This window comes from Halyomorpha halys, unplaced genomic scaffold (genome assembly GCF_000696795.3).
Source record: "Halyomorpha halys isolate HHAL.00 unplaced genomic scaffold, Hhal_1.1 Scaffold250.1, whole genome shotgun sequence".
Lineage (NCBI taxonomy): Eukaryota > Metazoa > Arthropoda > Insecta > Hemiptera > Pentatomidae > Halyomorpha > Halyomorpha halys.
In genome coordinates this window covers 642,780-653,590 of record NW_027108814.1, presented here as the reverse complement: position 1 = coordinate 653,590, position 10,811 = coordinate 642,780, and the positions used below count along the sequence as shown (strand labels likewise).

At 27.3% G+C, this 10,811-nt stretch overlaps 2 protein-coding genes across 4 annotated transcripts in view; both read left to right on the top strand.

Moving 5' to 3' along the window:
• The window catches only part of LOC106680193 (cilia- and flagella- associated protein 210), a 13,657-nt gene extending 8,745 nt beyond the window's left edge, over positions 1 to 4,912 (top strand). For both annotated transcript variants that reach the window (XM_014419723.3, XM_014419722.1), the window contains 3 exons: positions 1,222 to 1,465; positions 2,637 to 2,810; positions 4,529 to 4,912. In XM_014419723.3, coding sequence (XP_014275209.1) covers positions 1,222 to 1,465; positions 2,637 to 2,810; positions 4,529 to 4,786 — 676 coding nt within the window. In that variant the 3' untranslated portion in view covers positions 4,787 to 4,912. The remainder of the gene's footprint in view (positions 1 to 1,221; positions 1,466 to 2,636; positions 2,811 to 4,528) is intronic.
• Positions 4,913 to 7,354: 2,442 nt separating this feature from the next.
• LOC106680194 (uncharacterized) overlaps positions 7,355 to 10,811 on the top strand; it is a 10,847-nt gene continuing 7,390 nt past the window's right edge. For both annotated transcript variants that reach the window (XM_067047136.1, XM_014419724.2), the window contains exons 1-2: positions 7,355 to 7,415; positions 8,421 to 8,544. In XM_067047136.1, coding sequence (XP_066903237.1) covers positions 7,413 to 7,415; positions 8,421 to 8,544 — 127 coding nt within the window. In that variant the 5' untranslated portion in view covers positions 7,355 to 7,412. The remainder of the gene's footprint in view (positions 7,416 to 8,420; positions 8,545 to 10,811) is intronic.

The window sequence follows — 10,811 nt, the reverse complement described above, 5'->3', positions numbered from 1 at the left end:
TGACTGCATTAAATTAATCCTCCTTAGCCTCCTATTCATAAAGTATAAACATTTGTGTTTACATGGATAAAAGTTGTATTGAACGGAATTAATTAGCAAACACTCTAGAATCAAAATAAACAACGAACAAACGAAAAACGACAGGACTTTTTGAATGCCCTGGTATATAGCCAGCGATATTGTGATTGTGAAAAATTTCAAATTTGAGTTTTTGACAGAAATACAAGTTGAGTTCTCCTGAGTCCAAACAACCAAGTTTCCATAAAATACATGATTGAGAATTTTATATACTTGTATACTTTCATTTTATTTTTATATTTCAACTAAACCTAATAAATACCATAAAATTTAGTTTTTTTTATATTACAACTATGAAAATTTAACTATGTTTGTAAAATTTACTGCTGTCTTATGGTGGCTTGAGTACACAGCGAATTTATGTATATAGCTGGTTTTTTTAAATAAAGTGAGTGAACTATATACAATAAGTCTATTTAAAACTATTGCTATTGGTTACATTGGTTATATTATTGGTTTCATTTTGGATGTGGTGTAAAGCCAAAAGGTACATTGCTGTTATTAGGTTAGTTTAGGCATGGGGTTAGGAGGGGTCTATTTTTTCTTCTTAAATTTGTAGAGTTGAGGTGCCTGTTAATGGATAATTGGTGATGAAAGGCCTTCAGCTGTGTTCTTGGTTCCTCTTATCTTCTTCTCTTCTTCCTCAATGGGTCATCTTTTCCTATGGATTTACTCCTGCATTATGGTGAAAAGAATTTACTCAAAAAGAGGTAAAAGGGAATGTTCAACAACAACCTCAGATCTTGTTAATTCAAATGGAGGCGGTTGGAAGAAGTAGCATAAAATATCCATAATTTTGGGTTAAAATAAATTTGAATTTTATAATATACATGATTCCATCTTAAATAAATTATGTATCATAAATTTTTAATTCCTGTTAACATTATATAATATAATTTTGTATTAATTCATTGTGAATAAAAATAAAAATATTTGGCAAATTAAAAAAAAAAAATCATTACAAAAAATTAGTCTTTTAGATAGGGTGGATCTGGGTAAGCAGGATTTTTAAGTTAAATCAAAATCGTTTAAGTTTCAAAGTAAATTGTATCAGGAAAGTTATAGTATAGGATTCGGAATAAAATTATTCTTAATCTAAATAAGATGTAATATCCATCACTAATCTGTTCTTTATATATACAGGGAAAATGATGCAATAGAAAAAAGTAAACAATATCAAGAAATGCTGAGAAATGAAAGGATACAGACTCACATAGATGATATGAAGAGAGAAGAGGAAAGATTAGCCAAAGAAAGAGAACTTCTGAAATGGGAAATTTTGAGGCGATTCAAGAGAGAAGAGATAAACAATCAATTTTCAGATAAATCAAAAGAGGATAAAAGAAAGAAAGCATCGTACTATAGAAATATATTCAAGGAGCAAATTGTAAGTCTTTAAATTGTTTACACTTTTCTTTGTATTTTTAAAACTTAAGTTCAACTTTACAATAAATATTTTATATAATAAGTATGGGGAAAAATTAGGTTGAACAGTAATCCTTCAAAGGGTATTCAATTCATAATAAATTTTCTTACACTGAAAAATTTTAATTAATATTAATAAAGCCAGAATGATATTTTTAATTGATCAAAATCAGTAGTTAGTCACCTTATGTTTTACAATATGACATATAGTTTTATTATATTTGTTCTACTTTTATTTAATATATTCTATGATGGTTTATAATTTCATTTTTATTTTGTATTTTACTCTAAGGCTCTAAAGCCTAATTTTGATGCCTGTAATATTATTCTAAAGGGGTCAATCCCAGAATAAATAAAGAATATTAAAAAAAAAATATATTCTGAAAGGAAATAATAGATTTAATTGGTGTAAATCCTATGTATTAATTTAATACATATGTAAGATAAAATATATTTAAAATGCACAAGATGATAAGTAAAAATATAAGATATTTTTCATTCTTGTCATCCTCTAAAATCAATAACTTGCTGACTTAACAGTATCCTTTAATGATTCTCCACTTGTCCCTGTCAAACAGACACACTACCTAGAACCAGAAAAGACAAGAAACTGCTCGTAGATTTCGACTATTACAACACTTACTAGACTTATGGTCTAAACTTTCAATTAATTACAAAAGACTCATGTACATGATTATATTACAACCTATTCGGACTTACGGAGTTGAGCTTTAGGGCTCCTCTAAACCATCAAATTCCTCTTGTATCCAATCCTTACAATCTGAAATCCTCAATGATCCTAACTTCGCCACAAATAAAATCATCTGTAGTGGCTAAAATGATCCATATGTTGCCAATTTAGCCAAAAAATTCATAATAAAACTCCCTAACCACTGAAACTGATGCTAACCTTACTCCCTCTTCAATTCCTAATATTCCTCTAAGGTTTTTAAGTCCTCTAATGTTCTTAAAACGTTCTAAACTAAAAATTTTATTGAAGTTTAACCAGTGAGTATATTCTCCACAAGTCTGAATCATGTCATTACATTGTAATTCACATAATTTTTACTAATTGTATTTTGAAATTAATACAGTTATAAAATTCAATAAATTAAAAACATTTCTTACAATAGGAAAATGATATAGATAAAAAAGTTAAAGAAAAAGAAATAGAGTTAGCGGCAGCAAAGAAAGCTCAGGAGAACTGGGATATGAGCGATAAGCAATTTCTCGAATATGCTTATAAAGTCAGAGAAGAAAGTAAAAATAAAGGAAGACCATTATACCCACTAGATGCCGCAATATATGTAAGTTGGCAACCTTTTTTTTTATTTATAAATTAAAATACAAGGATACTTTATTTTTCAGCTTACAGTTACACGATTCACGAAACTAACAAATAGATGAGGTATGACCCGGGATCATCTAATGTGAATCAGTTTAGCTGAATTTGCTTCTGTTTTCTTTTTTTTTTTTTTTTTTTTTATTACATCCAATCACCACTGACATACCCATTTTAAATGTCTACACACTCTGTATAAATAAACTGAATCTTTTTTTTTTTTTTTTTTTTTTTTTTAAACGATTTGTATTTTTACAAAATCAATGACTATTTTTTGATATTTACAGGTATACTTAATTTTAACGCCAGCACCTCTTGGACTTTTACGCAAACCACTTTTTACTTCAGATTCTACACAATGATTCGTATAGATTAACCATCAACACAAACCACTCAAACCATCATCACATGGAACATTCATTATCTTATGTATAATTCTAAAGTTCATTTTAAACATTTTTTTACTAATATATTGATCATTAATTGTATATAATTTAAAGAAGTTTTATTTTTAATGAATATTACTTTTATTTTAAATTAAAATTTTACTTTCAATCAATTTTATTTTGAAAGTTTATAAAGAAAAAACTTAGTACTAGGCATAATTCTTTTGAAAATTGAAACCTTATTGCATTAGTTCTAGTTTAGGGGAAAAATTATGAAAATCAAGTTTTTATGAATAGGATTATTATAAGCAATGAATTTCAACTGTAATCTCTCATGAGTTAGAATGTTTGGTTCCCCTAAATCTTTGGAATACCGATGCAATTCTAAATTTAAGTTTAGTTATTTTTTTTATTATAGTGTGACTGCAGAAATATAAACTTAAATTAAGATAAAAAATTTAATTTTCTTTATAGGAATCATCAAATGGTTTTAACATTATTTTAACCTTGGTGGTAGAATTATTTTAGTCAATGTTTAGAACTCGTAAATTTTTAAAAATTGATTAATAATTAATTAATAATTTGAACCCTTATGTATTAGGTGGTAACACTCTTGTTCAAATGTGAAAAATAATCAATAAGTTAATATTAATAGAGAGTCAAGGTAACCTGCCAAGATTGAAAAACATCGAATTCACAGGTTTTTTTTTATAAAAAATTTTCTTAGTTTTCAATTAAAAAAAAATGTTCTTAATTTGTGTATTCCATAATTCATGGCATATTTCATTTAAAATAAAGAAAACACGAATTAAAGAGGTGCCTTTCTATAATATATATGGAAATGAAGCCATATCCTTTTTTTCTCAGATACTTTTAATTTCAACCGACATAAAGAGAAAAATAGCAAGAAATAATGTAATTTGTTTTTTTATTTCTCGGTAACCAAGGAGAGGGGAACGTCATGGGTTGTATGCATCAGGGGAAAGATTTTATCAGGTACCCTCTAAGACCCACCTAAATTGGCCAATAATCTATTTTTCATAATTGCAAGTTTTACACTAATCCACTTCCACCAATATTTAATAAATTTCAATCCAGCTTATTTTTATTTTAATAATTAAAAAATAATATTACCCTGGCTTTAATTCACAGATTAGTGAATTAATCTGTGAATTAAATATTTCAATGTAAGATTTTAAATAATTTTATAAAAAAAAAATAATAATAATTAAACTTTATTAAATAAAAAATAATTGTAAAAATATCACAATTTAATACATACTTTTTGTTATTCTAGGAGTTTAAGAAGAAAAATCAGTTATTGAAAAATGTTAGAAACTTTATATACGATGCCACAATCAGTAGACCGGAAGGAATAAAAGATTATAAATATGAACTAGCACCAATAGAAGATGGAAGCAATCAACCAAGACCAAAATTAGAAAGCAGTCAAAATAACATTAGTGTAAAAGAAGGATGCGGTTGCTCTCAAAACTGTTTTAATGTTCTCGAAAGTGAAGAATGTGGTTGTCCTAAGAAGGCGAATGGATTGTAGAAATGATTGTAAAACTAATTATACTGAGAGTATTATCATTCTATTTACTGCAATAAAATGACATAAGTGGTGTATGAACTCACATTGGATCAAGAAATATTTAAAAAAATAAATTTATTTGCTTTATGTGTTTATTGTGTAAATAGTATACTTATCCATAGTTGATTTCTTTAATACTCAAGTTATATCCTAAATAGTCGAGTAAAAATAGTTTAAAATTTAACTGTATCTAGAAGTAAGTGCAAATAAATTTTTATTAATATGTTGTAATATTTAAAAATTATTTAAAGTAAATAAAAGGAATTTTATATAGATTTTACTTATTCTCATATCTAAAGTATAGTTTCGAAGATGACAAGATCAAATGAAAAGATTAAATATTAAATAAATATGAGAATTTTTATTTTATTATATATAATATTATAGACTCTTAATCTCAGAGTGGGTTTCTAGGCAATCAGAACACTTATCTTAAATAACACTTTTACGATGTTACTTAATTATATGTTGAGCAAAACTAACCAATTTTACAATCTTCTTTTGATGATTGAAGTTTCTTTGTCTTCTTTCTCAACAAACTAACACTGTCTTTGCAGTGCAGGACCAAAGCATTTAGTCCTCTAATAGTTTTCAACACATCTCATCCCGGCGATCTTAAACAAAGAGTCACTTTAACTTTTTGGATGATTCTAGATGTCTTCTTTTAATAGATGTCCCACTGAGGAAGACAAAGGATGTTCAGGACCTCCTGCATCCAGGATACATCCTACCTTTCCCCTGTATAAACATCAAGTGATCTAAAAACCAAGCTTTTTTTCTTCCTCTTCTATAAGTGTTCGTTTTCAACATCGATTGTAGCACTACGGTTTTGAGTTTTTTCTTATGATTTTCTTTATAAATAATTTTCTTTAATACTTGCTTCTAACTTCTATATTTCTTAAATTTACTGTAATTACAATTATGATGGGAAGTTAAATAAAGTTTTTAAAATATTTGAATCTGCTCAACATGGCTGATATTCTACAGACTTTTTAAGGACACGCACCGCCATCTTGGCTTAGAACGATATCTTTTGTGACTGCATATTTTACTGATGAAAACTGGTTAGCTTGCTTTTAGGTTTAATACTACAAATAAACAATACTGAAATGATACATAACATAAAACATACTAAATATCATTTATATATAAAAAATAACTATGTAGCTGAAATATCATTTTGGGCCGCCCATAGCTCAGGTGGTTGAGGCACAAGTATTAGTAACCTGAGAACTCCGAGGCAGCGTTGTTTCAAATCCAGCCTGGGGGATGGACTTTTTCATTTCGTGGCGGCCTCACAAAATGAAAAACTTGACCTCCACCATGGTTAGAATAGGTTGGTCCCCTTATGTCAGAAATGACCAGGAAGGGGGTCATAAATTTAAAAAAAAACTGAAATACCATTATAAATTGTTTTATAGCGTATTTAACGAGCTTCAATTTGAGCCCTAATAGAGTTTTTTTATATTCAATAATTTTTCTGAGACATAATGTTTTCATTAACAAATATATTTTCCAAATAAAGAAAATCATCATTTTGTAAATTTATTTTGAAAAATATCATGAAAACTGCCATTCTAAGATAAATAATAATTATAATTTGCATACTTTAATTTTATTTATAAAACTTCGCAGGCTATTATGCCCAAGGTAAATAATTAGTCAAAATAAACCAAAACTTTTTTGTTTAATTATACGTCTACCTATATAAAATACTTCCGTATAAATATACATGAGTAGTATATATAAAAACATATAATTTTAATAATGTGACTGGGATGAAGAAGACAAAGTTGGAAAATAGTCAATGGATATGGCTAAGTATTGGAAAACTGTTTGAAGTATATATATGTATAGAATAGAATGATTGTAAATAAATTTTTAAAAAAAGGTTATTACTAGGTTAATAGGTTGGTTTTATTTTAAATAATTTGGATTTTATGTGGTCCTTAGAACTTTTTCCTCATCATTTTAATCATTTTAATTGATGTATAGGAAGATGGTCAGGGTTGCGGTCATCACCACAAACGGGTGAACAGTCAGTTTGTTCTGAACAGCCCTGATGAAGCCCTACAAAGTGGGGCGAAACGTCGGAAAATAAATAGTTGTAAACTATTTTTGTTTCTCCTTTGACTGCAACCCTGACCATCTTCCTATACATCAATTTTTATGGTCATACATATATACATTTTAATTGATATTTAATAATTAAAATTGAATTCCACTAAAAAAATAAACAATCATAATAATGTTATTTATAATTAATTTATACATTTCTTTTTTCTTATAATATATTTTCTGCTAATATTAATATGAAAAAAGTATTAAAATTTATTTTAGTATATCCTTAAAACTGTGCATATTTAATAAAATACCAAAAAAGAATAATAATAATAAAGAAAAATAACATTATGAACTTAATCAATTTGTTTCTTGAGGAAACGAAGATGATTAAAAGGAAGCCTTGATGTATGATAGTATGATTAATTTTCATTAGTGTAATGGAAAAGGGTAGTTATTCAGGGTGTGGTCTATGTCACCTTGAGGTTTCAACCCTTACCTGTGTATTCTATTGTGATACACTGACATGGTATGTATTATTAATACTAGTCCTATAATTAATTTATAACTTATTTTATTTTATATTAATCTAAGTTATGATTAATGTTATAAATAAAGCATTACCATACCGATATATCTTTTTTTTAATACAATTTAAAAAAATTAAAATAAAAAAAATTAATTAATTAAATTAAAATTCAAGATAATATACTCTACTTCCTATGGGTCTTATTTTCCCCAATATAGTAACTTATGGGAAAACGAGAAGCCCTTAAAATTTTATATATCTTTTATTTATAAATTGAATGACATTTCTGACCGATTTTCATCCATTTTAAAACTCAATTAATTTTTTTTATAGTTAATCACTTTACTAAATAACAACCTTATTTAAAGAAAACAAAACATTCTATATCACTATAGTTACATATCTCTTATAAAAACATGATGTTATTGCATTAAATTTAAATTGCTAAAATTTTGGTCAACACTTTTGTTATAGTATAGTCCAGAGAAAGCCAAATAAAACAAATGGTAATTTAATAATTACCTCTTGTTAGATACAAACACTCGTCTAATTGTATTTCAAATTATAAATTCTTGTTATTATAATTAATTCATCTGTAATAAGTTTATTTTATGTTAATTAAAAATCTCAACATTAGATATAATTCAGCCATTAAATTATTACTTTTTAATATGGAAAATATCTCTAAAGTATTTTATGTTATTATTTCTACTTGTTGTTTGTTGGGGCTTTAGGGCGTAAAATCTTGAGGTCATCAACATCCATATTATTTCTGGTTTCCTAAGTGCTCTGTGTTTTATCTAATATAGTAATTAAAATTGTTGAAACTATTTATGAAATCAATAGCAAATTGTATTTACTGAGGAGGACATAGTATCCCCGCAACATTCAAAAATATAATAAATATTTGTGTTGAAAACATTATACTTTTGTTCAAATTTTTTTACCATTAGGCATTATAAAATATTCAAATATTAAAAAAAAATTATTTTATTCATTCTCCAGAATGACACTTCAACAACAGAAGGTGATATTCCATTTGACGAGGACTTGTTGGAAGATGAATCACTATGGAACTTGCGAAGATGGCATGTCATACTCATATTTTTATCAGGATTCTTCGCAATTGGTAAATGTTTAGACACAAGTGTTTATCAGTTGATAATAAAATTAAAATATAGATAAAATAATCAAGTAAAATTTTCTCAATGATCAGTATTACATCCCCCTACACAATCACTCTGAACAGAATCGCGATCAATTTATTTCTATGTTTCTACCATTGGTGGGTGACCCTTCAGTTTCAAAACCTACAGATAAAAGAGCAGTATAGTTCAAAACTTAACCTCGCTAACATCAACATTGTGCTGAACTAATTAATTTTGTAAAGTACATTTAAAACTGAAATAAGTAAGAAAAAAATAAACTAGACTGAATGGACTAAAGTTTTCATTTAATAGAATAATTTTAAAAACATCGAATCTCTGGGAGGGATAAATTATGTTCCTGCCAAAAATACAATTTAAGTATTGTATTCTTGGCAGGAACAAATTTTATATTTGTTATTAACACCTCAAAGAACCCTGAAATATGAACTCTTACAGCATTTCTTCATCAATCTAAAAGCAGTGGTTAGAAAACTTTTAGTTAAAAAGATAGCGTAGGTCTGACCTTTAATTAATTAGGGCTTTAATCGGGTTCAGGGAGAGAACTGTGATCCAATGACTGTAGGTAGTATCTGCAGAAACAGTTCACAAGTTTCATTCCAAGAGGACGAATAGGCGTGTATTCACATTTACATTACATTTTATTGTTTCGAATTATAACTAATGCTATTATTACAGTAATCATAATTAAATCAACTTACAAGAGTTCATTTGTTCACCACACTGATTATGCTGAATTAATATGTAAATGTTCAAGTAATTTAGATGGAAAGATGACGTATCTGACCTTTCAAATTTGAGCTTTAATCGGGTTCAGGAAGACTATGTAGCCAATGACTGTTGGTAGTATCTGCAGAAACAGTTCACAAGTTTCACTCCAACATGATGGATGGGTGTATATTTACTTATACATAATGTTCTATTGTTTCAGGTTATAACTAATGCTATTATAACTCCTCAAATCTCTACATAATTATTAAAGCTGTTCACATATGCTCATTCAACAGATAAGGAAACCCATAACATCTTTTTTAGCTTAGGCCAAGGTCTAAATTTACATAAACATCACTTCACGATATCTGATTATAACCGACAATGGTTGACTTTTTGCTCATTGTATACGAGTACATGCCCGCCCACCACATTGGAGTCACATTTGTGGACTACTACCCTTTTATTGTATAACTCATAAATATTATATCTTAAGTGAAAATTAAGTTTCAAAGAATGGAGAGCAGGCAACTGAAAGTAGGCCTTAATTATGGAGCATAGGCACACTCATAGGTCACCCTAAAGAAAAAATTTTGTTTATAAACTTTTACAAATAGCAGTTATTCCAAAAATATAATCCATAAGAGTAACAGCATTTTCCTTTTATAATTCATAATTAAAATGTAACATTTTAAATAATAAGACTTTGAATTTTATATTGATTTAAAAGTTATCATAATTTTATTTATTATCTTTTCACTTTCTTGAGACTGGTAATTATTGATTAAATAAAATTAATTTACAATTCATTGACAATCTTACATACAAATTTACAACCACATCAATTTTTACAAACTTTATTTGCCCAGGCCAATTATTAAAGTCCAAAATTACCCTATTTTGTCAATTCTTCACATTAACATTAAAACTTTTAATCATAATCAATTTACACTATTCAGAGTGTAAATTGACTATAATTAAAAGTTTTGAGTTAGTGTGAAAAATTTACAAAATAGAATAATTTTGGACTGTAATAATTGGCCTGGGCAAAGCCTGCATAAAGATTTTAAAAATTGATGTGGTTGTAAATTTGTATTGAAGACTGTTTTTGTGGATGGCCAAATTGGCCAAAATGTTGGACTTATAAGAACTATAGATTGTTTTGAAACTTAAATTGGATAAAATTCATTTTATTTAATCAATAATGACCAGTCTCAAGAAAGTGAAAAGATAATAAATAAAATTATAACTTTTAAATGAATACATGTTCAAGTAATTTAGATGGAAAGATGACGTATCTGACCTTCCAAATTTGAGCTTTAATCGGGTTCAGGAAGACTATGTAGCCAATGACTGTTGGTAGTATCTGCAGAAACAGTTCACAAGTTTCATTCCAACATGATGGATGGGTGTATATTTACTTATACATTACATTTTATTGTTTCGAATTATAACTAATGCTATTATTACAGTAATCATAATTAAATCAACTTACAAGAGTTCATTTGTTCACCACACT